General features: G+C 34.0%; 3 protein-coding genes across 3 annotated transcripts; all 3 read left to right on the top strand.

The window, feature by feature from the left end:
• The first annotated feature begins 8,350 nt into the window (after positions 1 to 8,350).
• Positions 8,351 to 10,611, top strand: LOC108560900 (peptidyl-prolyl cis-trans isomerase-like 4). Its single transcript, XM_017918617.1, has 2 exons — positions 8,351 to 8,464; positions 8,527 to 10,611. The coding sequence occupies exon 2, from the start codon at positions 8,537 to 8,539 to the stop codon at positions 10,373 to 10,375; it is 1,839 nt and encodes a 612-aa protein (XP_017774106.1). The 5' UTR covers positions 8,351 to 8,464; positions 8,527 to 8,536; the 3' UTR covers positions 10,376 to 10,611.
• Positions 10,612 to 12,099: 1,488 nt separating this feature from the next.
• Positions 12,100 to 15,940, top strand: LOC108560902 (prohormone-2-like). Its single transcript, XM_017918619.1, has 4 exons — positions 12,100 to 12,271; positions 13,157 to 13,219; positions 13,283 to 13,598; positions 15,340 to 15,940. The coding sequence occupies exons 1-4, from the start codon at positions 12,157 to 12,159 to the stop codon at positions 15,818 to 15,820; spliced, it is 975 nt and encodes a 324-aa protein (XP_017774108.1). The 5' UTR covers positions 12,100 to 12,156; the 3' UTR covers positions 15,821 to 15,940.
• A 391-nt stretch (positions 15,941 to 16,331) lies between these two features.
• LOC108560898 (tankyrase-2-like) lies at positions 16,332 to 17,519 on the top strand. Its single transcript, XM_017918616.1, has 4 exons — positions 16,332 to 16,338; positions 16,389 to 16,698; positions 16,881 to 17,428; positions 17,485 to 17,519. The coding sequence occupies exons 1-4, from the start codon at positions 16,332 to 16,334 to the stop codon at positions 17,517 to 17,519; spliced, it is 900 nt and encodes a 299-aa protein (XP_017774105.1).
• Positions 17,520 to 17,746: the final 227 nt, after the last annotated feature.

The raw sequence follows: 17,746 nt of genomic DNA, 5'->3' as shown, positions 1-17,746 counted from the left end.
AAACAAATAAAAAAGAAACTTTTGCGCACCGACTTTCGAACAAAAGTTTACACCTTCAAATTCAATCTTCTTTTATTTACTCACCTGCATCCCACCATTCGTACTTTATTATAATTACCTATATCTATAGAAATACCTCGATTAGTCCTATTTTTTTTCAAGACAAACTAAATTTGTTATATAAATTATCTTTATTGCAACAGTAACAAAACAACATTAAGCATTTACATACATAACATTAATAATATCCAAATAATAAAAGGTTACTGCTGAAATAAAACTATTGACCGTAGGACAAAATTTTAGTTCAGCAAAATACAAAGAAATTTTTCAAACATAGTACATTTTGATCAGTTTATACTGTTTATTTATTGTATGTATTAGTTTCTCGATTAGTCCGGTTTCAAATAGTCCTTGATATTGGACGAAATGGTTATCCGGACTATGTGAGTTATTTCAATATTTTTTATTATTACTAAATCGTGTACAATAAATATTAATTTTCTAATAAATTACCAAAAAATATACTAAGTTGATATAGATTATATTAGTATACTTATCCATTAATATTAAAAAGATATTTCCAACATTCGATATAACAAATATTTTTTAATCATTATAACAATAAGGATTTGATGTGGTGGGAATTGGAGTCTCTGCTTCGTCCACTGAACGAGTGAGTGAGTGTATGGACGAGATATGTTTGAATAGAGAGAAAATACGGGTTTACTGTACAATAGATAAAAGGGAGAGCATTAATTGATTAAAACATATAGGAAAGGTAACAAAGTATTATCAACCCAACTGATTGCATGCAAATTAGTAATTAGCTAAAAGCATTTGGATAAAATTGTGTTCATTGATATTTCTTCTTAGAATTAACAAGTAAATTTACATTTCTTTGTTTGGAAACTGAAATTATATTCGGAAACTGATACATTCAAGAATTTGACAAGTAACACTTAATTTGTGAAAGAGAATTTAAGGAAGAGAATTAAAAATAGGCGATACACCAAATAAAGTATGCAGTTTTTCCTCGCTAATATTATTTGAAATAAATTATTTTTTTATTTTATCGTCTAGACGTGAGTCGAAATTTATTACACATCTTTTTATGATTTTTACTACGTTTCATTCATGTTACTGCGTATTTCCTAGAAACGACTGCTTTTTTTGCTTACACTTCGAATATAGTATGCCAAATTTATTTTAATCAATGAATGCATTCACTATTTCAAATATACTTGCACATTGATTGCATAACTTTTCGTCAATGACTTAACTTATTTTTCAATTTATTTATACAAATGGCTATCAACCAAATAATTTGTGCAAAAAAATATTATTTTATTGATACTGAGAGACCTCGGTTTTCGAACACAATTCGCTTAAGGGTAGTTGTAAAATTTTTCATTTAATTAAATACAGCAATAGCTCACATAGTCCGGGTATACTGTTTGAAACCGTTGACGTTTTTCTTTACTTTTTACAATATTATATAAATTGAGCTTATTATAATTATGTATGTATCTAATTTATATTTAGATAAATATTTGTCCAGTTTCACTCATTCATTTTTGTAGACCTTTTATTATATATTCATAACGTTTCGTTCAATGTTGGATTTGTTTTATGTAATATTTAGTATATTTTACTATTACAATTAGGAGTAAAAGCTTCTAACAAATATACATACTACCACTATTTACCTAGATGATAAATAAGCAATTGAGTTAACTAAAATTGTGAATAATTTGAATGCGAAGGGTTTTATAATTCAGATTTGATCAATTAGAATGCACATGAATTAATGAAGTTCTCTTAACTTTTCACTTATTGTGGTGCGGACACACACATGTGGGTCTAGGAGACGGGACGGACCCTTTTCAAGCCGTCTATTTAAATCAGGAATAAAAACGCGGGAAAGAAAAATCCACGGTAAATATTTAATTATCGGAAAGTTTTATGCGGGATCTAAAAAGCTTAGGCTTGTTTGCATTCGTTCCTCCACCCTAAAGGGCACTCGCATACAATGCGCTCTTGAATTAATGATAGTCTTACGACTACGCTGATTAGACACTCGTCCTGTCTCCGGATTCCCATCTCTCGGCGATATATGCGAGAGGAAGGACATTAACATTTTATTACGGATTAAGGATATTGTGCGACTCGCATCCTGGCGAAATTAGTTTTAGATTTAACTATTATGATCATGATGATGATCATCTTCGTTGCCTTTACGCTTTGATATTCCTTGCGTGCATCTAAAGTCGGTGCAGGTAAAGGGAATGAAATATTAAGTGAGCAAACACACTTGTCCGAGGGTTTTCGCAACCCTCCGACGTATAAGAACGATTATTCAAAACATTTCAGACATCCGACGACGCACAACAGTTTGCTGCATATATGATAACTCGCGCAGTCGAACAGCGAACTTCGTCCTTGTGATTCCTTCTACCATTTCAGCCCTAGACTACGAAGGGCCACCCTCTGGCGCAATCAAACCCGGCAAATGTTGACTGATGTACTTGTCAAACTCTGATAAATTGCGCGACGTGTTTTCTTATTGTGATTGTTGTTTCACTCAGCTCTTCCTCTGACGCCAAACACAACCTTTTACCCCAATCCATAAAAAAATAACGGAAGAATTCAACCCCTGCAGAAGAGCGAAAAAACAGAAGGAAAGGGGAAAAATGGCATCATACTTTTATTAGATAACATCCACCGCGCGATTCATCCCCGGATATCGTAAAATATCCGTGGATCCCAGCACCAAATCCCATTTTCCCACATATGGAACACGATGACATTTAACTGTGACGCGCCTTCTGGGACCCATTTTCCCGGCCAATCTTATATTATTATACCGGGCGCGTCGAACGCACACACCAAAAAAAAAAGGCAAAGCTCATACACACACAGGGTGAGGAGTGAGTGAGTGAGCGAGAGGGTGAAGGGAAAATTTAAGGGTAAATAAATTGAAAACTGCCGTTCTTTATGTGTTCCCTTGACTCGCATCCGAACGCACACGATGAGATAGAAATCTGCGGCAGCCAATACAATCCGGTAGCAATTCGCTACTCTGTTTTTCTCTCTTTTTTTTATACTCCTCGTTCTTATTTCTCCCCAGCAACAGAAAATTAGCCGCTACATTTGTTTCACAACCACCAATTTAAACCGAAACAATTTTGAAAGAGGGATCTCCCAGCTCTCTATTTACGCAAAGAAACAAATCTTACATATTGATTATTGATTTTCTTTTTTTGTTTACAAGAATTATAACAGTAATTATACCATTTTCTAAATAATTTCTAATTTATTTCTAAAAATAGCTTAAAACAAGTTTAAACATACTTTTTATATACAAATTACTATTTTCCAATTAAATTTCTTTAAAAACGTAATTAATTATATAAAAATTTTGAAATATTACGTTTCAAAATTTTCATATAACTAATTCATTGTATTCATTAGATTTTTTTTTACTACTGTATATTTGTAATAAACTGCCAAAATTTAATGGTCATCCATTTTCATTGTTTAACTAAACTAATTATTAATTATTAAAATTCTCTTGATTATTTGAGATTTTTTAATCAAAGTTCACCAAAAATAATCATTATTCTCATTAATATTCTCTTTATAAACAATTTTCTTCTTCAATTTTCATCATTTCTTTTATTCATTAAAAAAAATCGGTATAGAAACATTACATTACTTGATTTTTAGAAAACGGATATGAACTCAAAATATTTTAGTTAGTTTCTTTGATTTCATGAATTCAAAATGAATTCAAACCAGTTACAAATTATAATTTCTAAATATTTCTTTTTATTGACATTGTTTTTCCCAAAACTAAACCGTATATTATTTCCACTCATATGTATGATACATTTCGTCATCAATATAACAAAATGTAATGTTTTATAGACGGATTCCTGAACTCATAAAAAAAAACAATTTTAACAAATACTAAATAATATTTCCAATCACAATTTTTTTTAGAAAGAAGTTTGATGTATTTTTGTTGAGTAATAATGGACAAAACAATCGACGTTTCAAATTGAAACATTAAAAATAGAAATATAATTATTTTCAATTTGATAGTGCGGTCTTTAAAGTCAGTAAATTTATTAAGTTACATAATATAAAATAATGTTTTATTTGAAACTGCATTGAAAATTGTTATTTTAATTTAGTGTATGAATGTTTGAATGAATATTTTGAGAAAGAATTTACTTATTTAACTATTTGAGGGGCGGTCCTACACGTATTATAATTTTCTAGAAATTACCCTTTAATTTGGTTGGTATGTTAAGGGATGAATTTTTATAATCCATAACATCCGATGTTGTTTAAATGTCGAAGTTGTCTGATTCAGTTGTCTAAAAGTTTGTTCGATCTAGAAATTTAGGAATTTCTGTCTCCATAAAAAGTTAACAATATTGTGTTTTAAATTAATGTACTGTTTTCAGTATTAGATTCCGGACTGATCAAAACCGCACTATATAAGGCATTGCTTTATATGAAGATGAAATAAAAGAAATTATAATTTTAGAATTGATTATTGAATGTAGTAATTGGTATGAGCAAACGAATGTTATTATTTCTGGTGGATGCGCCGGGTGGGTACATCAAAGATGTAATATTTACTCAATTAAGCGCTACGGGATTGGAAGTGGGTAAAATTGAATTTCCAATTCTAGCAGCGTTAATTCATCTAAATCCCTTGATTTGGGTAGGAGAGCGAAGAAGCCGAAAAGAATGTCCCCGGAGGGATGAGTGAGAGAAGGCAGCGGAGAAAAAAATGGTGTACTCGTTAACTCGACAAGCTCGGCGGCGGCATAGGAGGAGGCGGCAGAGCATCGGCGTTAAGTTGCGAGTTAAGACGTGCCCCGGGGCTTTAAAGCTCCTGCAGGATTGGCGCTCATTAAAAAGCTTGTCCCGTTCGACGTCGGTCTTAGCTTGCGCTCGAACCAAAAGGGGGTGAGCGGGGAGGAGAAGGACTAAGGGGAAAAAGGAAAGGCCGTCATTAGCCCGAGATTTAATGATGTTTCACGCCAGGATGGATCAAGATGTCGCGAGCTTCTGCTGCTGCTTCTTCTTCTACTTCGACACTCCAGTTAAAATTTAACGATTTTGTGCAGCGATTCCCACGCACAGAGAATTCCTTAAACAGGATTCATAAAACCTTCTCTCCTCTTTCCGAATTTCAAATGGACGTAGGGGCAGCAGGCGATGAAAAGTTAAAATGGATTATCCTCGGTGTGATGATGTCCTTTGCATGGGAATGCCCTCAGGCGACGCGTCGTACGGCCAAGGAGGAGCGAGCGAGAAAAAGGGAAGGCCCTGCGTGAATCATTGATGGCGGTCTCTTTCATGTAGTGATAGGTTACGAGGTATTTTCGCATGTCCTCTCTGATTAGAATGCAGCACAGTTGCTCCCTCGCACATACATACATACGTACAGGTCGTCAGGTTCCCGTGGGATATCCACTTTGCATGGGACGCTCTTCCGCATACTACAACTCCTATTACACTCGCACGTAACGGCTCTTCACTTACACAATTTCCCACGCGAAAATCTAATTCCATCGATTCAAAACCCATCTAATTTCAACGAAAGCCAAAACGATTTGAAATATAATATTAAACGCGGTATGGCAAAGAGCCATACACACTCACACTCTACAATCATCCACACGTACGTACATCTACTTACACATCCATCCAATATCGTCTTCGTCGCCTCCCGCAGAGACTCTGCAACTAACTTGGTTAATTGTTCGTAATTGGGGGTGACACTTGGAGGTGTCTCTCTACAGCTGACTTTGAAGGCAAATTAAGTTTTGAAAAGTTCTTCTTTGGGGGGATGCCAACTACTGGCAACTCGAACACGGGAATTATAATTTGCCTGCCTAAAATCTATTAACGTCCTTTTACACTCCGCCACTTTCGCACTCGCATATATTCAAGATTACAAATCAATTTATCACAGTATTCAGTTTCAATTTCAAAATACGCCTCAACCTAATTTCATTTTTACCTCAATCCACATTCAAAAAGTCAACAATTTTATTTATCAATAGAAATAAAGTTCGTTCTAATGAAACAAAATACTTATAATTACATTTATTCCAATATTCATAAAAAAAACAAAAAGTAGACAAAAATGAAATGACGAAAAATTGATAATTATAAAACGCCTTAAACAGAATTGTTGTTTTCTTGGATAACAATATTAAAGATTAGATTAATTTTATATTTTTTAACAAGATTTTTCAGTTAACTGAAAAGTGATTTTTTTTATTAATGCATCTACATTACTAAAAAAAGTTACATTAGTTATTTAACATTTCAGAATAGGAAAGTTCAAAAACCGAATTTATCATAGTCTACCGATTGTAAAGTGATTCCTATTTGTTTTATGTTCGAGAAGCGAGGAGTACCTAAGTAATAAATAATACTAATGATTATAAAATAATAGGTTTATTTTTTTGGTTTAGTTTAACTTTTCTTTAAATTCAAAAACTTTGTCGATGAACTTTTGATATACAAAACTATTTGTATTCTATATAATTTTAATGAACTTTTTTAAATACAGTATTCTTATTATATAGTCTATTCCAATTTAAAATGATGAAGAAGAAACTGTTTTTCTATTTGTTGTGCATTTCATAAGATTTTCACTTTCAAAGAAACGCAAATAGCGTGTAGCTTATTATGCGCGATATTTTATTTAATGTTCTAGGGGAGATAAGGTGGTTTCTTTTTGATATGGATGGGGAAGTGGAAACGGAGAAAATAAAGAGAAGACAGGCTTTTCCTTGTAAAATATTGCTCATATAATATTCTTTTTCGGAAAAGGCAGAGAAAAAATATATATATATGAAGAGAAGAGAAGCCGGAAATGATATTTGAATATGTTTAAAAGGACGAGAAAAAAAAAATATGCGCGTTGCATGCAAAAAAAAAACAGTATAAAGCCATTGGGGTTTGAATATTTAATGGTTTGCTTTTCTTCTATGGTTTTTGCATTAGGGGACTTAAGTAATTTCCTGCGCTTCGTTTCCCTTCGAGCTGTTTGAAATCTAGCTAATAATCTTTATATTCCTGTCGTGTTTTTGGGGATGGTAGTAAAAAAACGGACTACGCGCAAGGAGTTAGAGGGTGGAAGGATAAAAAAAGGAAAGAAGCCGAAGAAGGTAATAAGAGGAGAGTGAGTCCGGGGATTGCTGTTAAATTTTCAAAAGGACAATTCCGTCGGCGTAGTGTTCTAAGTGAACAGATCCTGTTACCCATGGGGATAGTCCGAGACAGGACATCCAGATGCGACTATCCGCTTGTTCCCATTGTTTGGTGATGCTCGCTCTGGTCCTTCAGGATTGAATTAGGACCAATTCAACTTATCGACTCGGACAAATTGATATCCATTCTTATTTCGACCTCGGTCTCGTTTCACGCACACCCTTCTTACTTTACAATCATACTAAATTCCATCGCTCCCTTTTCGTCTCGACTCGTCTGCGTCCCATTCAAATTTGCAAATGCGATTTGCCTGAAACCTGCGATTCGCTTTAATTTACCTCCCCCCAATCATCCCATTAGTTTCATATGAACGCTACTAAAATATTTACAAATAATAAAAATCAATTGAATTTATTAATTGAATGCATCAATAATAATCCCAGCCATACATCCTGCCGCTTCCAACCGTGGAAACAGGCTTTTAATCATCTTTTAATCTCTGGCTGCGCCCTCCAACCCTTCGCATTTCTATTTTACATCGCATCCTTCCGTTGCTGACATCTATCCTTCCCTTACTGAAGTGTAATTTATAGAAAAATTGTCAATTTTCTAATTTAAAGTAAACTACAGATTTTATAGAAAATACAAAAAAAATATATTCATGTCTGAAAAATTGAGAAACAAAGAGTTTTAGAGATTATTAAATATATGTAACAAATTATGTAATTTCATTGTTTCAAATTAATTATTTACACATTACTACTTTCTTCTAATTTAAAACTATAATAATATACGAAAATATAAACGATTTTAAAAATAAATATTTATTAGTTTAGTACTAGTTCGCAATTTAACACAACAGAGGTCTCTAAAATGACTAGCATTACATAACAGTGAACTAGAATGATTCATACTGATTCTCTGGTTTGTCACTTGGCTAAAGTTAGGAATTTATGCTTTATTATGCTATATTTTCTATTAACTTTTGTTTAAAACTTATTCATAATGTTATTATACAATAATTATAAAATGTAGTTGTGGAGAATATTATATAATAAATATTTTTGATAAACCTTCTAATAGATGGCGCAGCTTTGGCATTATATTAATGTTTAGTTTTGGTTATTCTAACCTAACTTTAACGAAGCAAATGCAATTTAACGTTAACAATGTTGTGATTTGTTTTCAGCGTAATCTGATATAATAGTTTTTACTGGTAAGAAAGTTATATATTTAAATGTAGCTTATTGATTATAATAATTTTATTTGTATTTCTAGACTCAGCAATATGGCTGTTGTAATAGAAACAACCTTAGGGGACATCACTGTGGATTTGATGTTGAATGAACGTCCACAGGCCTGTCTCAACTTCCTGAAGCTATGCAAGATGAAGTACTATAATTATAATCTGTTTCACACCATAAGTCGAGGTTTCATTGGACAGACAGGGGATCCAACAGGATCCGGAAGGAATGGGGAAAGTATATATGGAGTATTGGAGGGACCCATGAAAAAGTATTTTAAAAGTGAGACCACACCAAGGATAAAGCATACCCACATGGGACTACTATCATTTGTTGGCAATGAAGAGGGAATGATAGGGTCTCAGTTTTTCATTACATTAGGCTCAGATTTAACCTACTTGGATGGAAAACATTGTGTGTTCGGGGAAGTTATGGAGGGCCTTGATGTTCTGGAGTTGCTAAATGAAACCATATGTGATAATAATAACAGACCATATAAGGATGTTAGAATTACTCATACTGTTATTTTAGAGGATCCCTTCAGTGATTTGAAGAAAATGTGCGTACCTTCAAGGTCGCCATCACCTAGTGCGGAAAGGCTTCAAGGCGGTAGAATTGCTGCCGATGAAGATATCGATGACACGGATGGCAAAAGCGCAGCGGAGATCCACGAAATCCTCGCGGAGAGAGAGGCTAAAGCTAGGGCTACAATTCTTGAAATGGTTGGCGATCTGCCGGATGCAGAGATGGCCCCACCCGAAAATGTCCTTTTTGTATGCAAATTGAATCCTGTCACTTCAGACGACGATCTAGAAATCATCTTCAGCCGATTTGGAAAGATCAATACATGCGAAGTAATCAGGGATAGGAAATCTGGAGATTCGTTGCAGTACGCTTTCGTTGAGTTTGCGGAGCAAAAGTCCTGCGAGGATGCGTATTTCAAAATGGACAATGTACTGATTGATGATCGCAGAATTCACGTGGATTTCAGTCAGTCTGTATCGAAAATTAAGTGGAACGGCAAGGGCAGAGGCGTTACAAGATTTGACGACAAAGGCAGAAAAATAAAAGAAGAGGGTGCTGAAAATAATAAAAACAATGGGGATAGGAGGCCTAAGAAACGTAGTCCTTCCAGAGATAGATCAAGGTCTGTCGAGAAGCGCAATAGGAAATACAGCCCTAATCCGAGAGAGAGGAATAATAGGTCTAGATCAAACGACAATTTCAATAGGAATAGAAATGGACCACAATCTAGGGATAGGCGGGATTGGTCCAATGACAATAGAAACCGAAGATTTAATTCTAATTTTAGGGGTAGACAGGATATGTCCTGGCAACGATCAAATAGAAACAATAGTCCGAATCGTCGACAGAGATCCAGGTCAAACGATAGGGGTCGCGATAAGTATAATAGACGTGACAGGTCCAATGATCGATCGCATTTCAATTCACATTCCACTAATAGACGTGGAAGATCCAGATCAAACGATAGAAGGCATAATAGTAATAACAGAAATGTTAGAGATGATACCAGCAATTATAGACGTAATGGAAAGAAGCCTGAAAATGAGGTGCCTTATAAACGCAATGAAGTAGACGTGGAAAAGAAACGTAAGAAAAATGAAGAATTCAGTGATGACAATGTTAACGACAAGAAGAAAAAGTCGAAAAAGAAGTCTGTTTCAAGCAGCGAAAGTAGTAGCTCTTCAAGCGAAGAAGAGAAGAAGAAAAAGAAGTCGAAGAAGAGTAAGAAAAAGAAGAAGAAAAGCAAGAAAAAAACGTACTCTTCGGACTCCGATTCGGATAGTTCAGACGACGAGAAGACCAAGAAAAAGAAGAAAAAAAGGAAGAAGAGGCGCAGTTCAAGCAGCAGTAGTGATTAAATTCTGTTCATATTTAGTTGTAAATATTCAGATTTCTGTGTTTTGTAATTAATTTATCTTATGACGACAAATGATATTCAAATATACAATTTAAAAAAATTACAACGTGGAAGTGATGTTCATTTTTAATGGTATACATGCGGGGTGGAATATTCATGAGACGCAAATAAAACTCCCTTCGACCTTCTCTCGCCAAACAGTTATTATCATATTTTCAGAAGCCGTTGAGCATTTGTGTCATCAAATAATGTTTTTCTTTATTTTTCTCGCATCTTTTGAGCATCAAATCATTGGGAATTAATTGTGTTTTGCATTTTCACTTCATTAAATAATCTTTTTTAATATTTCAATTTAAATAGCTTTTAAAGATTAGAAATTTAAAACAAGGAATTATAAATTATCTTGAAATTAGGAAATGTAGTTTTTTTCTTAGTTTATAGAACAAATTAAATAATTGCAAGTTAAAACAAAAATCAATGTCTTTTTTTTATATACAAATACACCATATACAGTGGAACTTCGCTTAGCGAGTTTAATCCGTTCCAAAATTTCCGGATTTTTATTCGTATAATGAAACATATTAAAAATACACATAATATGTGTAGACTCGTACATAATATGTACGCAATCCGGGATTTCTCATCGTCACTCGTTATACAAAATGTCGCTCGTTAAGCGAGTTATTTTTCTTACAATTCATTTTACTCGATAACCGAAATGCTCCTTATGCGCGGTGTTTTTTAACCGAGGTATAATAAATTTGATCAGCAGTCGAAATTTAAAAAAAAAAGTAAAATCAGAATATAATAAAGACAATTTTTTTCAAATTACTCTGCGGAACACCGCTTATTTAGATGATATAATTCCATAGAACAATAACATTCATGCAAGGGTCTGTCGTTCATTATAATTAAATCAATGATGGGTCTGAGTAATTTAGCAAACACTGACATAGGTTACGGCCCTTAAACACGAACGGTTTGTATACAATATTATCTAGTGTTACTACATGGTCCATTATCCATTTACCTTTCCTGAAACATGCGATGACAATAGCTAATCAAAACACAACACCAAGTATATTGCATTACATGGCAATACGTGTGAACATAATTACTAAAAAGCTAGTATAAAAATTGTAAAACTTAATGGATCTCTAAAATCTATCTTTTAGAAATCTATCTTTTAGTGTTTATCTTAGAATGTAATTGATTAAAATCACTTGAAGCCCTGTAATTAATGTTAAATATTTGATATTGTGGAATTAATTTATCGTTTAAGTAAATATATTTTGAAAAGGGATTAAACGAATCTCCGATTTTTTGATGTTGAATAAACTCTATGCATAATATATAGTGTGTAAAATTAAAATTTGAACATCAAATCAATATTCAGTGTGGGTAGATGCGACTGAAGGAACTGGGGTGTGGGAGGCGTAGCAGATAGAGAGAGAGAGAGGATAGGAAAAAAAGACGCCTGACCAGGTTGAAAGCTCCAAATATCGTTTTACCAGAATTTCTACATCTTTGTTCGAGCTCAATATTTAGTAAAATATTTCCCAAAGGATACGTTTACACGATTTCCATAAAAATTACAACTTTTATCTGCAGTATCGCACCTTTATGATAGAATTTATTGCGCCTGAATATTCGTTGCGTATCTACCGCCCCCGACCTGGGGGGTGGCAAAAGCGTGGGCGATAGGACGTATCGCTGCGCCGCTGCCAGGACTACCTCGATTCAGGCTCAGGATTTTCATCAGTCGTCCAGAATTCACCAGCCATGAAGCACACTCTGCGAGCTTTACCTTTCCTCCTATACTTTGCAGCACTTGCACTTGCTTTGCCTGCTTCCGTCGTCGAAGATGTCAAGTCTTCTGATATTAAGAACAGCAAAGGTAAGATTTCTTTTAAAATTTTATCCTTATTTGTTTGAATTTGTTTTAAAAATGTCTTGAATTTAATTTCAAATATGTAATATTTGTGTATAAAACTGACTTAACTTAAGCTTTAAAGTAACTAAATATAAAGTTCTTTAATTACAGTTTAAAACTCATTGTAATATTTAACAAAGTTTTAATAGGAAAATTGAAATTAATTGCGAAAACAATGCGCAGAAACAATTGATGCCAAAAAGTCATTACGAGACTCACTCTGCGCAACACTGAAAATTTTGGGTGAGACCGAATTAAACCCTGGAAATATTTATATATTCATTTAAAGGTTTAATAAGAAAAAACATCCATTAATCAACATTAATTTAATTGATCAATTTTTTTATTATATTTTTAAAAAATTAAATGATTTTCATGAATTTCCATATTGATTATAATTAATTTATCTTAAATAGGGAAAATAGATTCAACTCAATGAAAATATTTTAAACTGTTTTCAGTAAAATGTTCAGAAGTTTCTGAATACAATTATCTAATTAATATAAAAAATCAACTGCTGCAAAGGGCTATTGACCATAAGTCTTTCTGTCCTGAATTTTATATTTATTCAAATTTAGTTTAATTAAGCAATTAAATAATAAGCAATAATTATCAATTTACATGTTTCTAGTTTTGCTAATCTATTCAAGAACAAAATTACTACATTTTTTTCAGAGATACTTCAGTTTTATTACATATTATGTATCTAAATTTGGTAATAATTTCCATGTAGTTGTTTTATGTATATAATAGCAATTAACTGTATAGTTTCCATAGTTTTCCGCCCCAAAACATGTATTTTCAGTACATACATATGTATCAGTTTGTAAATTTATTAATAATTCACAGTAAAACGTGCTCCAGTCAACGCTGAAAGCCATGGAGAATCTCGTCCAACAGCTGTTAAGCGCGGTAATATGAATGCCAACTCGCATTCTAAAACAGTTAATTACAATCTTCCGATTGCATTCTTAGGCTTGAATCTTAAGAACGGACAGCTTCCTCTGTTGACCGAATGGGATCAGCAACGATTCCGATTCCCATCCGAGGAAGAACCTTTCGCCGCTTCACCTCTGTACACCTCCGAAGATGAATTGGGAAACGACAAGACCGTCGCCGAATACGAAAAGGGCTTTCGCTACGGAGTCAACAAGGATAAATTGGATGAGGCCTTAGAGAATGCCATCCTGAAATCCGAATTGTACGGCGAACCTGCGGCCGTCAATCAATATCGTTATTACGGAATGGAAGGCGACAAGAAGCGGAAGCGTCGAAATGCCCAGAAAACCAGGTAAATATATAAAACCCATTATAGTTGAAACAATGACATCACAATTTCTGCATTTGTACATTGAGGATAGACGTGGCTTTTGTCTACGTGCAGAAACGGCGTAACAGGTTCTTGCTGGCTATGCCCTAATTCCGGCTCAGACAAGGTACATTATCTGGGGGCGGCGCGGAAATCAATATTACCTGTTACATCAAGGCTCCCGGCCGCCGCCGGTGGCAACAAGTATTCAACGGCCGCCGCCTTTAATTCACTAATTTCCTCGCAGGACGAGAGAGCAGATCCTGATCAAAGGATCTCGATCTCAATCCCATAATCCTCTCCCCGGGGTCGATCTAACAACGACAACGGCGGCGGTTTGAGCAATTATAGGAATTGGAGTCTACTCCAATTAACGAACTTTTCCCCCATCGTCCGATAATTGCTTTTGAATTTAATTAAATAAAAATGCGAAAAGAAAATGAAAAAGCGGTCGCAACAACAACATCAACGTTTCATCATCAAACTCTTCCAACCGAAATCTAATTGGAAACATTTTTTAAATTAACTTTTTGTTTACCACTCGCTCCAATCAATAATCTTCCTTCTTGTTACTTAACAGCTTGATAAAATTAACGCAACCCTAATTGCGATTGGCTCCCCAATGTTTTTACCGCTTCCATTAGAGATCCCCGCGGAGGCAGACAATCCAATAAATGAAATCGCTAATACATCCCCCAATAAACCAATATACAACTCGGATATTGCTCTTGATGTAAACGGCTTCCGTTTCATTCGAAATATATATATTTATTTGCACGCTGATCATACTCACTCAAATGTCAGGCTACCTCTACAGATCCAATTCCTTTTGACCCAAATCCGAATCGGAAAGCTCAGAGCTCTGTAATTCAGACTCAATCAAATTACAGCCGGGATCCTCTCAACTGCATTATTAAATTTTCTGATTTCCATATTCATGAAGATGATGGAAAGATATAAAAAGAAACACTCATTTGATCCGAGTGGAAGCGTAATGAAATGTATGTTGCGAAAGGCGCTTTTAACACCGTATTAAGCAACTCGCGGAGATTTAATCAACTTAACCCGGATTATGGTTAATGCAATAGTCAAAGTCCCTTAGTTGATTTAGTACTTAAATGTTTAACTTTGCGAATTATCTAAAGACTGAATTAAACAGTTAATTTAACTGATATTATCCGTATTAAGTAGTATCTCTGTTATTGTTTTGTAAACATAAAGCAATTGCTGAAAACTTTTAGTGTATATTTAGTAAATACTTTCATAAACCAAATATACAATAATCAATAATAGTATAATAATAAATAGTAATAGTTAAGTAAAATTTACTAGGATTTGACAAAATTAAAGTTACATAATGTTAACTTTTAGCACTAGTTATTCCTTGAATTAGAGTGTTATACTAATAAAAACTAGTATGTTAATTTATTATTATAAGTTGATAATGAACTCATTAAGTTTCAATTATCAATGAAAACGAGTGTGTTGGTACAGATGTTTTCGGACAGATTCGGTAATGGATTATAATGGCAAACTGCCAAAACAAACATTTGCACCCAGCAAACATTTGTTATCACGAAGCTTATCTATCGATTTATGTAATAACGAAGCTCGAAATGGTGTGCTTAAAAAACTCATCAAAATTTCATGTTCTATTTATTTGGTATATTGCCGATGTTATCTTATCCTTTATATTAACTCATCAAACTGTATGGTATTCCAGGATGGATAATCGGTACAAGCGTGAAGTGGATCTGAGCCCCGAGGACATTCTGGCAATTCTAACTTTGTGGGAGAACGAGCGTCAGCACGGTCCTCCGGCTAATTTCCATCCTTCCTGGCAACGTTTCGACAACTTCGACATGGATTCGATTTCCGGTGACAAGAATGAACCTGAAATCGAACAGAACGATGAGGATTGGTTGGATTCTCCCGTTTATCCGCATATTTCTGAGCATTTGTCACCGATGAATCCCAACTACTATTACGACTCCAAGCCGCAGGTGTACGAGAAGCGCAGAATGTGGGGTGAATATCCCGATAAGAAGAAGCGTTTCATGGTGGCCAAGAAGAGCAACGATCCCACTAGGGAGATTCGCTTCTTGAATGGTCCCACTCGCAATAACTACTACACTCTTTCCGAGCTTCTAGGTGCCGCACAACAGGAGCAGAACGTTCCTCTCTACCAACGCTACGTCTTGTAATTCCCACATATCCCATACCTATATAATCTATCTAACGTATCTATGAATGTGTCAAATCGATGTATATTTTTTGAAGTCAGAAACGATATAAAATAATTTTATTGTTAACATATTATATGAAATGTACACTATATATTTAATGAAGAAAAAAAAAGAAAATTATTATATCAGTCAGTATAGTATTTACGATATAAATATATATATATATAAAAACATATGTTAATAAGTGTGTAAAATAACGAATAAAAGCATAACGCATATTTTCTTCTGTTACTTAAACCTGTTCCAACTACAAGATTTTTAATTATGATCATTAAGAAAACTTTGAAAGTATGAAGTAAAAGTATTTTTATTTTATGAGACAAAAAAAATTGAAGTAATCATGATAAAATTACAGACCTATTGATTTTGTCATTAACTTTTTTGTTACTTTGAACTGTTGATAAAATTACTATGGTATTAGAAGTTATTATAGTAGAATTGTCGATAATTTCATTGTGTCATATCCAAAATGAGTTGTAAGATAGAATAATTACTACAAAACTAAAATAATTATAATTATTTTAAGCCCAATCGACGTTGATGAATGAGTTTTTCAATGCAGTAGATCGGGCGGATTACTACAGGGTGCAAAAATGCATCGACAAAGATATCGATGTCAACAGCTACAATGCTGCACATATTACAGTCCTACATGCCGCAGCTACAAACGGAGACAATCGCTTAGTGAACATAATTCTGAAAGGAAAGAACATCAACTTAAACATCAAAACATTAGATTTTGGATTCACGCCGTTGCATTGTGCCACGCGTCACGAACGATTGACAGTCGTTAAAACTTTACTAGAGGCTGGAGCAGATGTTAATGAAGGAAATAGGTAGAAATTTTAAGTCAGCTTTTACTTTAGTCGTTGTACCTTGGTTGTCAATTAAACCAGATTCCTATGAAAGATGATCATAGAAGTATAATCAACTGAACAAAGATACCCATTCGAACGACTTCTGTAAAACTTTATTTTGAAGATGGTATAGAAAATATTGATATTTATTTTTAAACTAGAAATCTTGCAACTTGCTTGCACTTCGCCGTCCAAACTAGCAACATCTCAATAATCAAACTTCTGATACAATACCACGCTAACGTGAATGCCATCGATACGTTCTCCCATACACCATTATCATTGTCGGTTTTGGACAGTAGAAATCAATATGTCTGCAAATATTTGCTAGATAATCATGCTGACCCGAATCTAGAAAGACCGTGCAGTATTCCATTGTTATTCGAGCTGATTTTGAACAGTTATTCAGTTTTGTATAGCGTCCCTTTCATAGTTATGCTATGCGAGTTCGGAGCCGATCCAAATGTTGTGGATTTAGCAGGACGAAACGCTTTGCATTACGCTGCGCTGAAAGGAGACGTTGAAATCATTGATCTGTTGATAGAATGCGACTGCGTTTCTGTGAAGGACGGATTTGGTGCTATACCTTTAGATATAGCACTGAGGCATGGACACATGCATGCTTCCAAGTATTTGGAAAAACTGACTGAGTTACCTGAAGGACATCTATCTAAGAACTTCTTCTCTTTGAAAGATAAAAGGACTAAACGTATTTATTTAAGATATTATTTTTATTTATTTTGATCTCATCTACTCTACTTTCAGTTACTCGCAGGAAGAGTCACATCAACTACGTTTAAGATTGTATTTCATAATAGTTTACAAGTAAATAAAATATTTTTAATTTCTATACACGTAAAAACTCTATGTGTCTCTGATTTTCTAATCAAATACAATAGTTTCTGGAGTTAATTTGAAGTTATCTACAACAAAATAAAATTTGTAGTTATTTTTAATGCAACTTTAAGACAATTACTAACTTTAAATATGTTAAATTCATTTCGTTCTCATTTTAAGAAATAATCGT

Source organism: Nicrophorus vespilloides, unplaced genomic scaffold (assembly GCF_001412225.1).
Source record: "Nicrophorus vespilloides isolate i.1.1-1 unplaced genomic scaffold, Nicve_v1.0, whole genome shotgun sequence".
NCBI classification, from domain to species: domain Eukaryota; kingdom Metazoa; phylum Arthropoda; class Insecta; order Coleoptera; family Silphidae; genus Nicrophorus; species Nicrophorus vespilloides.
The sequence above is the reverse complement of the archived record's forward strand: the minus strand, read 5'-3'. Positions and strand labels throughout refer to the sequence as shown.

What these genes read in the sequence shown, in the direction of transcription:
- LOC108560902 (XM_017918619.1), top strand. Translation starts at nt 12,157, where the DNA reads ATGAAGCACACTCTGCGAGCTTTACCTTTCCTCCTATACTTTGCAGCA. An exon ending in TGATATTAAGAACAGCAAAG is followed by an intron (nt 12,272 to 13,156) that starts GTAAGATTTCTT and finishes AATAATTCACAG; the next exon opens with TAAAACGTGCTCCAGTCAAC. An exon ending in CGAAATGCCCAGAAAACCAG is followed by an intron (nt 13,599 to 15,339) that starts GTAAATATATAA and finishes ATGGTATTCCAG; the next exon opens with GATGGATAATCGGTACAAGC.
- LOC108560898 (XM_017918616.1), top strand. An exon ending in GATGTTAATGAAGGAAATAG is followed by an intron (nt 16,699 to 16,880) that starts GTAGAAATTTTA and finishes TTTTTAAACTAG; the next exon opens with AAATCTTGCAACTTGCTTGC. An exon ending in GAAAGATAAAAGGACTAAAC is followed by an intron (nt 17,429 to 17,484) that starts GTATTTATTTAA and finishes CTCTACTTTCAG; the next exon opens with TTACTCGCAGGAAGAGTCAC.
- LOC108560900 (XM_017918617.1), top strand. Translation starts at nt 8,537, where the DNA reads ATGGCTGTTGTAATAGAAACAACCTTAGGGGACATCACTGTGGATTTG.